At 46.1% G+C, this 12,508-nt stretch overlaps 1 protein-coding gene across 1 annotated transcript in view; it reads left to right on the top strand.

Moving 5' to 3' along the window:
* The window catches only part of SCD5 (stearoyl-CoA desaturase 5), a 33,712-nt gene extending 21,999 nt beyond the window's left edge, over window positions 1-11,713 (top strand). Inside the window, exons 2-5 of the mRNA XM_030014171.2 lie at window positions 638-768; window positions 5,530-5,735; window positions 9,215-9,447; window positions 10,020-11,713. Of these exons, the coding sequence (XP_029870031.1) occupies window positions 638-768; window positions 5,530-5,735; window positions 9,215-9,447; window positions 10,020-10,210 (761 nt within the window). The 3' untranslated portion in view covers window positions 10,211-11,713. The remainder of the gene's footprint in view (window positions 1-637; window positions 769-5,529; window positions 5,736-9,214; window positions 9,448-10,019) is intronic.
* Window positions 11,714-12,508: the final 795 nt, after the last annotated feature.

Raw genomic sequence — 12,508 nt, 5'->3', positions numbered from 1 at the left:
CTCCTGTGCTGTGTTGGCCATCTGAAAAAATGCTCAAAACAAGTTTACTTGGCCAATTTTTTAATTAAGGGAAGGAAAAGCAGTTCCTGAAACTGAGTGAGATGGTGAATTCTCCGATTCCTGGTGCATTTTTATTACCAAGTCATGAGCTCCTGATAATAAGAGAAGTTTTTATTGTGGAAACTGTGACACAGCTCGTATCTGTAGGGGTGGGATGTGATGCTTTTAAACTAGCTGACAGATCAAACTGGAGCAAAGATGTGTCTGAAGGAGGCTGGCAGTGTCCTGCTGGAAGAGTGGTTGCTACTCCACTGACACGAGTAATGAACTTTGACTCCACTGTACTTGGCGAAGGCACACTGCATAAACATGTCACGACACGGTGCTTCAGTGTGCCGAACTCTCCTGAACAGCACACTGGCTAAATGGGGAGGGGTGGGAAGTGGAATGACATGTCCCTGGGGCCGTGGGGCAGAGGTAGGCTGAGAACCTCACCTCCTGTCTGCCCAGCCTCATCTTCTGAGCGACCCTGCAGGTGTCGGCAGGCAGGTGCAAGGATCATCTTTACATCGAAGAAAGTAAAAATAATGGCAGTTGGCCCCTGGCACATCCTGTGTTTTGATTTTGTGTCTTTCAGCATATTTCTGTTTCCTGATGACAGCCCTGGGTGTGACGGCTGGTGCGCATCGCCTGTGGAGCCACCGTTCCTACAAAGCCAAGCTGCCTTTGCGGATTTTTCTGGCTGCAGCTAACTCCATGGCTTTCCAGGTGGGGTTGTGGTCGCCTGTCCAGATTCTTGGCCCCCAGGCAGCTTCCTCTCCTGTGTAGGGATGCCCTCAGCTTAGAGACAGCAAAAGAAAAAAAAAAAAAAACATAGCAGAAAGACATTTGCTGATAACACTCTGGCTCAGGGGATGCAGAGCCCCACTCACCACCCACGTAACAGTATGCATTAGACAGTCCAGAAGCAATAGGTACTTAAGGACCAAGTTGAACGTGCCCAGATCAGGAGCTCAGCACCCCAGGAGCCTATCTGTGGCACAGGTTAGGCCCCACACTTCATCAGACAATGTGGAAACTTTTGTAAGGGTCAACTTGACGCAAATACGTCTGCGTAATCATGTGTCTTTGTCCATCCAGGCAGTTGGAGATTTTGGCATGCCCAGAAAGGAGAGCAATCTTAATTTATCTCTGTTTTATGCAGAATTTTACACCAGTAAAATTCAATTACATTTGCAAAGAAGCGTGTTACTAGCTCTGTACTTACTGATAGGCCATCTTAGACCTCAAAAACGTTTGTGTAACACCCAGCTGGTGGTAGGAGTTAGCCCAGAACCAGGATCTTCTTGGTGTGAATTTAGTTAGTCCTTTTGATGTTCAAAATAGAGATATGAATCTGTACTAACATTAAACTTACTGAGCTTGGCTGCTGTAACGCCTTGTGGCACCGATTACCACGTGCGTGTTGTGCCTTGAGTTTTCAGCTTTTTCCCTTCAGTCTTTTTGGTTGACTTCTCATTCATGTACCTTGACAGAGGATGAAGAGAGTCCCTTTATCCACTTCTGTACTATTAATTTATCATCTTTGATTTATCTTTTTTTTTTAAGGTGAAAAGAATTAGTCTTGTTAATCCCTCTAGACATTACAAAGAGCACAATGCTTGAATATGGGAATTTGTCCATTTTGACTGTAACCTTCCTTTATTCTGAGCCATATTCCAGCTGCTTTGTGCTGCTCGATTCCTTGCAAAGCTTTACAAGCCCTTTGCTCAGCATGTTAAACAACTGGTTTGAGTTTTGAGAACCCCCTTGGTACTGTCCTCCTGTTATACAGCTAATCTTACCTCTTACCTTTCATCAGTAATTTAAGTGAATGTATTGAGCTGGTTGCAGTGAGCCTGCATGTTGGGATTTCATTGCGTTCTGCTCCCCTGTTGCTATGGATTTTGCTCTCGGCTGCATTGGCCTCATTACTGCTTTTGGCTGAGGACACGGCGTGATTCTGAGGCAGGGCAGTACTTCAAAGTAGTTTCAAGCCACCTTTGTGCCCTTCGTATCAGAAAGAAAACTAAAGGCCAAATCACCCACTCTTAAGTTTTAAGTAGTCTGAAGCCTCCTAATTACTGTGACATCCATTGCCTACTAAAGGCTGTTCACCACCACAAGCAGACAGTGAATGAGTTTTCAGGTCCATCTCCCTCATGTTGGCTTTTGGAGGAAGAGGTAGCATTGGAGATACCTACGGCATCCCTGGATGCTGAATATTGAGGAAATATTCAGACTTCTTGGAGGGCAGGGGAAATTCTGCTGAAGAGTTTTAACTTGATGCATGGACTGTGACATGCTGTACTTCCTCTGAAACACCGTCAGATGCAGCCATTTTTGCCCTGTTGCCCTGTGCATTTTTTTATGATTGGAGCGTGCTGAGCTGTGTTTCTTCTCTCCATCTAGAGTGAAGCTCTCACAGTTTTGAAAGACTGTGCTTCTTGCTGTCACATGTCTGTTGCAGAAATAGGTAATACCTGGCTTATGTCTACTTATCTCATGGTGTTTAAGTTTCAGCATCTCAGTTGGGACGTGCTGGTGTCTCCTCTGCTAACTGCATTGTACTGTTGCTCCTGGCCACCTCTGAAAAACAAGCTGTGTTGTTCAGCTGAGGTTGTGCTGTGAGCATTTGCACACAGCAACAGTGGTTGTATGGAAATTTGTGTCAGCACACTGAGGCTGTTACATAGCCCAATTTGTTGTCACATTTTGGTCTGCAGGTTTATTAAGGGACCTGTCAATGAAACCTCATGTCTGCATTACTGTCACAGCATGATGCTGTTGCTCTCTGCTTTGGAAGGGATTTCATTCCTGTGTTTACCTGAAACTTGATCAAGGGTGATGTGTTCCTGAAAAATGGTTGCTATTAATATGCTCGGAGCATATTTACACGTGCTATGCTCCAGTTCTTAGTGTACTTGTTGCCAACAGTTCTGGCCTCTGGCCTTTATTTCCTCTTAGCATTTGTGGTTTTTAATTAGATGCAATTCAGTTGTTTCACAGCTTCCTAACCCTTTCATCTAGGGAATCATGTTTTTTGCCAGCCCTGCAGGTGTTTGCTGTGGTATGAAGAGCCAAGTTAATTTCTCACAGTATCATTGCTTTGACCTGGTTATCTGCTGTCCCACAAATAATTTTATCAAGTGCTCTTGTGACAAACTGATCAATAGTCTCACTTGAAAAATTACTTCTCGTTAAAAGGACCTTTTCTAGGTGTGCTTCTTGCATAACGCTGTTCTATTTTTAAATGACTTAATCTTGGCATTTTGGCATTTTCCAGTCTTCTGGATATTCCCACTGAAGCCACTTGAAGCAGTGTAGAGGCTTTCATTCCCTTTGATTTCTTTGCAGGAAAAAAATGAGAAGGCAGCAAGGTAAAGATCTCCCCTTGTTCTCACTGAGGAGTTTGGTGACTTCTTTGCTTCACTCAGTTTACTTTGTTCTCTTGTGCAATGGGATAGTTAAGGTGTGACATACTGGACTGCGGGTGAGGGGCTGATCTTTACTGCCTCCTCTCAGCTTAGATGAGTCAGTGCTGCAGAAGAATGTTCCCCGCATCTCCAGCCCACTCCCAGCATCACTGTGGCCATGGTGTGACAACAGTACAGGGCTGAGCACAACTGAATGCAATGGAGCTGAGATCTTTCCAGGGCTTTTGTTCTTTGCTTGTCCCTTGTGGGCTCTTGCAGACAGAGAGCATCCTTGCAAGGTTGAAATTGGACACGGAGGCATCTGAGCTGGATTCTTTAGCTGCTCTTTGCAGTTGTTTCTGGAGTCCCCTCAGCAGCACAGGTGGCATCAGTGCTTTCTCTCAAATGTTGGCAGCTGAGAGAAAGAGCAATGATTTCTGCAATGCTTTCAGTGTACAGCTTTTGTCTCTCAAAATATAGATATACGCAGTTGTCATTAGCTTGAGCTTACTGTGTCCTGCAGTATATTCAGTGCCATGATGGCTGCCACACTGCGGTTACTTCACAGACACCACAGACGGTTTGCTCAGTTCTGCTGGGAGCAAAACTGCTGTGGTCGGTGGTTGTGGGTGCTGCTGCTGTTCCTAAAAGTAACCCAAGCCCTTCCTTCTTTTGGGTATTACTGCTCGGGTACCTCCCTGGCTGTGGAAAGATGGAAATAGCAGAGGAAAGCACGGTCCGCTAAGCACTCTCTGATTAAAGTTCACACTGTTGTGGATCTGTGCATTAACTAACATTTCCATGTTTTGGTGCTGGTGTTGGGCAATTCAATTCATAGATGAGAGTGTGGCCTGAGTTTTGCAAGTGTTGTAGATGCTTACAATGCCCTGCACTAATAGCTCGGCACCACTGCAAAAACCACAAGTTTAGTACAATAGCCAGTGCATCCTGCAGAGCAAACTGGGAGGCTGAAATCACTTTGGCTGAGTAAACTCAGGAACTCTCACTTTACGCATCCAAGTCTGAAATTGCAGTCCATCCCTTCCTCCCTGCAATCCACATAATCCCATTTACCGCCATAAGGCATTTCAGTCACCCATATCCGCTGACAGCTTGAGCAGAGACAGGACTGAACTTGCTTTGTATCTCATCTGGATCCAATGCTGAGCTGATGTTATGGGTCTGAGACTTTTATTCCAGCCTGGCTGCAAAGGCAAGACTTGATTTTCCATAAAATAGCCACATCTCCTTTGTTATCTTAATCATAGAATCATAGAATGGTTTGGGTTGGAAGGGACCTTAAAGATCATCTAGTTCCAACCCCCCTGCCATGGGCAGGGACACCTTCCACTAGATCAGGTTGTTCAAAGCCCCATCCAACCTGGCCTTGAACAATTCCAGTGATGGGGCTTCCACAACTTCTCTGGGCAACCTGTTCCAGTGTCTCACCACCCTCACAGTAAGGAATTTCTTCCTAATACCGAATCTAAATCAACCCTCTTTCAGTTTAAAACCACTACCCCTCTTCCTATTACTACACTTCCTGATAAAGAGTCCCTTCCCATCTTTCCTGGTAGGCCCCCTTTTAAGTACTGGAAGGCTGTGCTCTTGTACACATCCCTGCAGACAGCAGTAATTTAAATGGAGGTGCCAGTTTTACTGTGGAAGATGCATCCCTCCAAAAGGCTGAGCAAGTTCAGCTCCTGTTCAGGTCAGGAGAAGTGTCCATCCTCGGACAGCAATCACCCAGGGAGGACACAGGACCCGGGCAGACTGATGATGGTAACTCCCAGGAGGCTGTTGGCTTCCAGCCGTCTCCAGCCCTGGGACGTGTCCAATCTGTGTCACCAGTTCCCACTGGATGTCCCATTCTGTGTGGGCACTGAGAGGAGCAATGTGATGGGCTGGCTGGCTGCAAAGCTGGTGTCCCTCAGGATGTCTTTAGTTGATAACCTTTTTTGAGGAGCATCAGAGAGGGGCTTGTTGCTGTTACTGTGTGGGGAAGGAGCTGGAGGTGGTGCTGCTCTAGCAGCACCTGCCTCTCTCCTCTCACCCCGCCATGCTTTCTGTGCAGAACGACATCTACGAGTGGAGCCGAGACCACCGTGTGCACCACAAGTACTCGGAGACAGATGCGGACCCGCACAATGCCCGCCGTGGCTTCTTCTTCTCCCACATTGGCTGGCTGTTCATGCGCAAGCACCGGGACGTCATAGAGAAGGGGAGGAAACTGGATTTCACTGACCTGCTGGATGACCCTGTTGTCAGGTTCCAAAGAAAGTAAGTGGGAGTGCTGGGCTCTTGTGCGAGGCGGGGTGGAGAGGTACCTCCACCTGGTTGTCTAGTTGTGGCTCATTCCTTATTTTTCTTTCCCTTTTCTCCCTGAAGATATCCCTGCCACCTTGATTGCAGGCATTAGGGCTACTGTCCCTCTGGCCCCCACTATTGCCATGTGGCAGTGAGCCCTGTCCCTCTGCTTTTCCAAAAAGCCAGGGCTGGCTGTGAAAACAGCCACAGCAGCAGTTGCTGGGATCTTGGCCTTCTGCTTTGATTGTTGGAGCAAATGCTGTAATCGCTAACTGCTTTAATGCAGGAGTGCACATTTCACTCTGCAAACTCGTCTTTGGCACTTGTGGGCCAGTGCAGACCAAGCGCTTCCTCTCCCAAGACTGTCATTCTTCACAGGATTAATTATTTCCCTTGAGAATTAGCACAGACCTAGTTCAGTTTGCTACACGCTCTGCGAGAGGTGGGGATTGAGTGACATGCTTTGTCCTCTATGTGAGTACCTGTATTTTAGGCACAAGAAGACTTCTCTCCCTGCAAGCATTTGGTCCAGGTAATTCGGCAAACCACATAAGCTCATTTCTGAGTGTTTTGTGGGTGAGGGAAGCGGTCAGCTGAGTCCAGAAATCAGTTTCTTTTTTGCATTAAAGAAATCCATGCACTGGCAGAATTACCCCTGCATTGGAAGAGCTCCAGGAGTGGGGAATTCACTGCCCTCCCCGTATTTTTGCTTTTACTGGTTCCTCAGTTGGCGGTGCCTGTTTGCAAAGGCTACCTTGCAGTTTGCTGCAGCTTCTCTTGGTTGTGTTATTAACTTTTCCAGGACAAAAGCATCCCACAAGAAGCAGGCTCTACTGCTTTGGTTATGCTGCAAATGTTATGTAGTGAAGAAGTATGTTTCTGCAGGGAAGTTACGTCCTAGCAAATGTCTCTGCTCTGGATTTGAATTTAGGACTTTGAGTTTACCTTCCCATATCTGGGAAGAAAAATACAGGGTTCTCCTTTCTGTAAGGTTGAAGTGTTGGGGTTTTTGACAGCATGGAAAACCTGGCAGGTCAGATCAGTAAGAATCATAATAAACCCTTCTTTGTCACGTTTCATTTTAAGGCCAGATTGTTAGCTTTGCTGAATCTAGTGGTGCTGGTGTGCTGTGGATAAGGTGCCACTCAATCAGTTTAAAACCACATCACTTCATCTGAAATCACAGTACTGCTCTAGGCCTGACTGACAGCCAAATTTATCCTCTGTGAATAACAGAGCAATAATCCGGCATGTGATGTGAGAGGGGCTCACAGGTGAAGTGTCTTAATGACAAAGTTTTCATGTGGTAAAAGCAGCACTGTTCCCCAAGCGTGTATTGAGACATTGGTTCCCTTGAACTCCAGTTAAGGAGGTTTCTCATTCCAGGGTGGATGTTTCAATCAAAGGGAGACAGAGAAAATGTAGTCAGGTGCTCATTCAGATGTGAGATCTCATGTCTTCATCAAAGACTTCAGTCTGGGCTTCTTGCATCTCACAGAATGGTTTTAACTGGTTCCTGATAAGCTGTTTTCATATTTTATTTTATTTTCCCGGAGTTGGAGTAGCTTTGAACTTTGAAGGAGTTTTCTGGACTGGAAAATATTTTTCTCCTCCAGCTTTACTTAAATCCTGGCCTTGAAGTGTTGAGGTTTGCAAACCTTATCCACAGCCTGGTTCAGAAGTCAGTCAAATGAGTGGGAAATTATCTGTTATCTTTGGTGGAGCGAAGAATGGGGACTTTTCCTTTGGAGAGCCTTGGCTCAGGTAAGTGAAGTTAGAGTTCTGTGAGAGAGCTGAGGAGATGCTGTCTTTTTACCATTGTTGGTGTTGCTGGAGAGCTGCACATCTCCTTCTGGAGCCCAGCATGTGAGGCACAACCTCCAAACAACAACAAAAAATATCAAACAAAGAACTTGCACAGCAAGAAGTTTATTTATTTCATACACAAGATGATCAAAACTAGCTGGTGTATTATAGATGAGAACTAGGTGCATGGAAACTTTCTTCCTTCCAAAAATACTGCTAATATTAACATTTTTCCAGCCCTCTCTGGGTTTTAATTGAAAATTGTTTGTTTGTTTGTTTTTGTCAAACCAAAGTGACAGTTCCCCCTATCTGAAAAAAATTCAGCAAATGGAAAGTTTTAATAACTGTTTAACAAATCCAAACTCTGTTCTTCCTCATCCCTTCCACAAAACTCAACAAAAGCAGGGGTCTATTTTAAACCCGTCATATGGGCACAAGTAAGATGGGTCTTACTTTGCATTTCTTTTCTTTTCTTTATGCACCCTTCAAAATCCTGTCACCTCAGCCTACCGCTCCAGTTTCTTGTGGCAGCTTGCTTTGATGATGATATCCTGGGATCCCTGTGGGCTGGGCTACAGGGAGGTGGAAGGGCTCAATGGGGAAATGGAGCCTTGTTTCCTCTCGAGGTGGGGACACACTGTAGGTGGCTCCCAAGCTGCACTGTCTTGCTGCTCTCTGCTTCTGAGCGCCGTTAGCCCGTTCTCCATTTAGCCTCATTTATTTTCTATCTTGCTTTTGGCTTTGCCTCCCCACTTCTTGCTGAGCTGCTCCCTTTCTCCACTTGCCTTGGATTAATTCCCCCAGCACAATTTTTCTCTTTGTTTCTCCTGCTATGGTCTCTGCTCTTCACCTCTGTGCTCCCTGCATCCTACGCGCTCTCTTCCCTGCCTTGTCTGGGCGTGGGACTTTAGCTCTACTATAAAGCTTTCCTGTTTGTTCTCGGACTGTTCGGCTTCCTCCCTCCCCGTTTTGCACTGCACGCTGATTTTGTCCAGTATACAGAGGAGTGGCAGGGCTTGTGCCAGCCAGTGGGCTGGGAGAGTAGCAGTAATCCTGGCCCCCAGGCCAAGATGCATTTCTCCTCACCCTTGGCAGGGTGCCCATGGTCTCTTGGAAGCTGCTTTGGGTCTGCTGCTGCTGTTGGAGCTCACGCAGCAGCAGTGGTATAGAAAGGAGCTGCTCCTGCCCTGTGCCACAGGTTCCCTTCTGATCCGAGCACGGGGGAAGTCTTTGCCCGCTCTTAGCAGTGAACATGTTTCAAACAGCTCCACTGATGCCACACCAAGCCCTAGGCTTTTCCGGTCCCAGAGCCGGACCCTAGGTGCAGGGTGTGCAGCCAAGTCTGTGATTCCCCAGGTTTAAAGGTGCTCAACATGGGAGGTTTGCTTTGGGACTGGGTCTCAGCTGTTCAGCTCCAGTGTTATCTGCTGCTTCGGGGTTTCGGTTTGTCTTGGCATTTTGAATTGCACTTGGAAAAATTATGTCATGACTGTGTATGTCTGAAATGTTCCCTGCTGCCCTGGTTATGGGGCCAGCCCATGTTGTGCCAGGTGCTTCTGGTAGAGCCGTGTCTCCAGACATCCAACCCCACTTCATCCCAGCTGTCATTCCCACCACGGTAATGATGTCCTTTTGTTTCCCTGCAGGTATTACAAGAGTTCAGTTGTGCTGATGTGTTTTGTGATTCCTACCTTTGTGCCGTGGTACCTCTGGGGCGAGAGTCTGTGGAACGCCTACTTCCTTGCCTCCATCCTCCGGTACACCATCTCCCTCAATGTCACCTGGCTGGTCAACAGCGCTGCTCACATGTACGGCAACCGCCCTTATAACAAGTACATCAGCCCCAGGCAGAACACCTTTGTCACTCTGGGAGCCATTGGTAAGTGCTGTAGCCCTGGGTAGAGCTTTGCAAATTCAGAGTGATGACATCCTATCCTGTTTCACTCTGGCCGGGGTTTTGAGCACCTGCAACTGGACACCACTTGGAGGCAGGGCTTGGAGGAGGCTGGAACTTGTGCATCCTAGAGGAAGGCTCCCTTGTTCTACTGATGGTGCCCACATTGAAATAATACCATGTAGTCTCTGGGCAGAGACGTGTTCACAGTAGCAATCCTCTCTTCTCAGCAGTCAGCTGGGGGCAGCGCAGCAGAAGTAAGCGACTCTGCTTCTTACTTGGTTGTGCGTCTGCCCTCTTGAAGCACTTATGGTTTTCTTCCCTGAGTGTAAGGGGTGGGACGTGCCCCTTCCTACTGGGGAGGAAAGCCCAAAGCACTGAAATGGAGTCCATTGTGGGTCTGCCCCAGCCAGGGGCTCCCATAGCCAGGCGTGGACTATAACCTGCACTGGATTCAGGACTTCAGAAACAGGCATTGGCATGTCCAATCCGAGCGTGTTCCTAAGTTCATAAATGTGCCGGCTATGTGGTCTTTAAACTCCTCTGTTGTTTTTCAGGTGAGGGTTTCCACAACTACCACCACACCTTCCCATTTGACTACTCAGCCAGCGAGCTGGGCCTGAAGTTCAACCCCACCACCTGGTTCATTGACTTCATGTTCTGGTTGGGGTTGGTCACTGACCGCAAGCAGGTTCCGAAGGAGATGATCCAGTCTCGCAAGGAAAGTACTGGAGATGGCAGTGCTTGAAAACTAATGCTTTGCTGTGCCAGCACTGTCATATATGTGGGTGGGTGGGTGTCTGCACACCCTCGTGCTTGTGGTGGATTTATTTTCCTCTGGGTAATACTAGTTTTTTCAGATCAGTTGGGATGAATTAATTCCCCAGGAACAGATTCGGTCCCAGCTTTTTTTCCTTATTAGCTGTCTTATGTCCAAACTTCAGACTATTAAGTGTAAAAATGTTATATATTATTTAATATTATAGTTAAACAGGAGAGAGATTTGATTTTAGTCACTGTAGTTCATGTCTGAAATACATTGTAATTTGCTTGTTCATGGTAAACGTTGGCAGGTTGGAGGAACTAACTATTCTTTGCAAGTGCAGTTAGAGGAGATTTTTGTTTCTACTATTAATCAAATATGCTTTTGAGAGGCATCTCTTGGATAGGATGGGGCAGGCCACAATGTGCTATTTCAGCTACAGACTAGTAGAAAGGACAGTAACGGCACCGATGAAAAACAGGATGTCCAAGGGGAAAAATTGGCCTAAATTTAGTTAGATGTTAGTTTGAAAACCTGCTTTCTTTTTTCGTTAGCCCTGTTAGCCAGCCCAGTGCACTGCTGTCTTTGCTAAATATGAAAACAATTTATTGCTGAGCAGGCTTTTGTGTTGAAGATTAGTCTCTGTACAGGCCAAAAATACCAACTGATGCTATGTTGAGATGATTCCTTTGTTGTTGCATATACATTGTAATTTGTAAAGGTGTAGAGCTCAACCATGTCTTAAGCCAAATAAAGCTTCGGTTTCAATGTTTGGAGACCTAAGTTATATTCTAATTGGTCATGGCCATCAATGCATGCATATTTTAGCTCCTTTTGCACACAAGAGGCCTCTTAATCTCTTTTTCTGCCTTTGACTAGTGGGTCTTAGAAAACTGACCTTTATCTAAGTCAGAGTCTCTACTAATATTTCAGCTGCACGCAACATCCATTGGTTTCTGAGCAAAATATAAAGACAGTTATGTAACTTCTGAATTTTAACAGTTGCCTTGTTAAAAAAAAAAAAGAAAAAACTAAAAAAAAAAAAAGCATGTGGAATTAATGGGACATGTAGCCCTTTGTGTTAGATGTTAGCCAGTGCAGGAGAGAGGCTTTGTACTGTCAGCACTGGAGCACTTTTGAAGATAGAGGGCATGATTTGCATTTATAAAGAAGGTCACCGCCTTGCCCCTCAGAGAGGGAGTGCCTGTGTCCCAGCTGTGTGGCCCCACGCCCTGGGCAAGGCAGGGATCTCGAGATAACTGAGACTCAGGCCCAGATATTTTCAGGAAAGATGTAGAACGGGGAGGGGGGGGGGGGAATTAAAATGGTTTCTTTTTTGTTCTGTTTCTTGTTTTTTAAATGATGCCATATAATAGAAAAGAGTTGTCTTTATTCTGTGTTTCATTCAGCAGGTGTTTTAACAGTGTTACTTTGCCATTAATAATGTGTAAACTCTTTGAGTGATTTACAATAAACAGTTACGAGTTAGACTGGCCCCTGTGTTTTATTTTGAAACGTCTACCAAAGTGAAGGGCTTTGTGCATCACACATCAGAATTACAGCAGTGTTTTGCTTGGTGTTTCCAGCTATTCACTTGGTTTCCAAAATGCCTATCACCTCAGCATTTCTGGTTTCCTCATCAGTGGAAGAAGAGTGTTGTCAAATGGAAGGGCACCAAGAGATTTGATTACTTTGGGCTTAGTGGCCAAGCTGATAGAGGGGAAAAAGAAAATTCAAGCTGACATAAGCTTGAAAGGAGACTGTGGCAAGTCCTTGCATGTGAAAATCCCACTTTAATAGCAAAATAATCAGCCCAATGTGACTGTAGGATGCTTTGACCAAAAATATTAGGTATTTTGTTTAGGTTTTGCTGTAAGTTCTCCTTGTTTCTGCTGAGATGTGCCCGAAGACCTGGGTGTGCCAGAAGTCGTGTCTTGATGTGCATTCATCTGGAGTTGAGGCCATTTGACAGACACAGGAATTACACGCACACGAGTAGGAGACATCTCCCCACCACCCCCTGCAGTGCCTGCAGGAGGAGGTAGAAACGGGCTCCCAGAGCTGGGAGGTTTCTGACCTGTTGGTTAGAAAGATAGCGCTGTTGCTTCCTTCTTTGCACAGTTGACGGGCAGTTGGAGAGCAGCAAAAATCATTGGGAACCCGCCTTCAAAATGATGCAGGCAATCGGTTTGGACTTGATGTTTGAGTGTAGGAGCGAAGCTGGGAAGATGTGCAAATGCCTAATGTTACTGGTGCTCCCATCATTTCGTTTGTGCAATTTCC

Source organism: Aquila chrysaetos, chromosome 1 (assembly GCF_900496995.4).
Source record: "Aquila chrysaetos chrysaetos chromosome 1, bAquChr1.4, whole genome shotgun sequence".
NCBI lineage: Eukaryota > Metazoa > Chordata > Aves > Accipitriformes > Accipitridae > Aquila > Aquila chrysaetos.
Note: the sequence above shows the minus strand (reverse complement) of the source record. Positions and strands in the feature narration are given on the sequence as shown.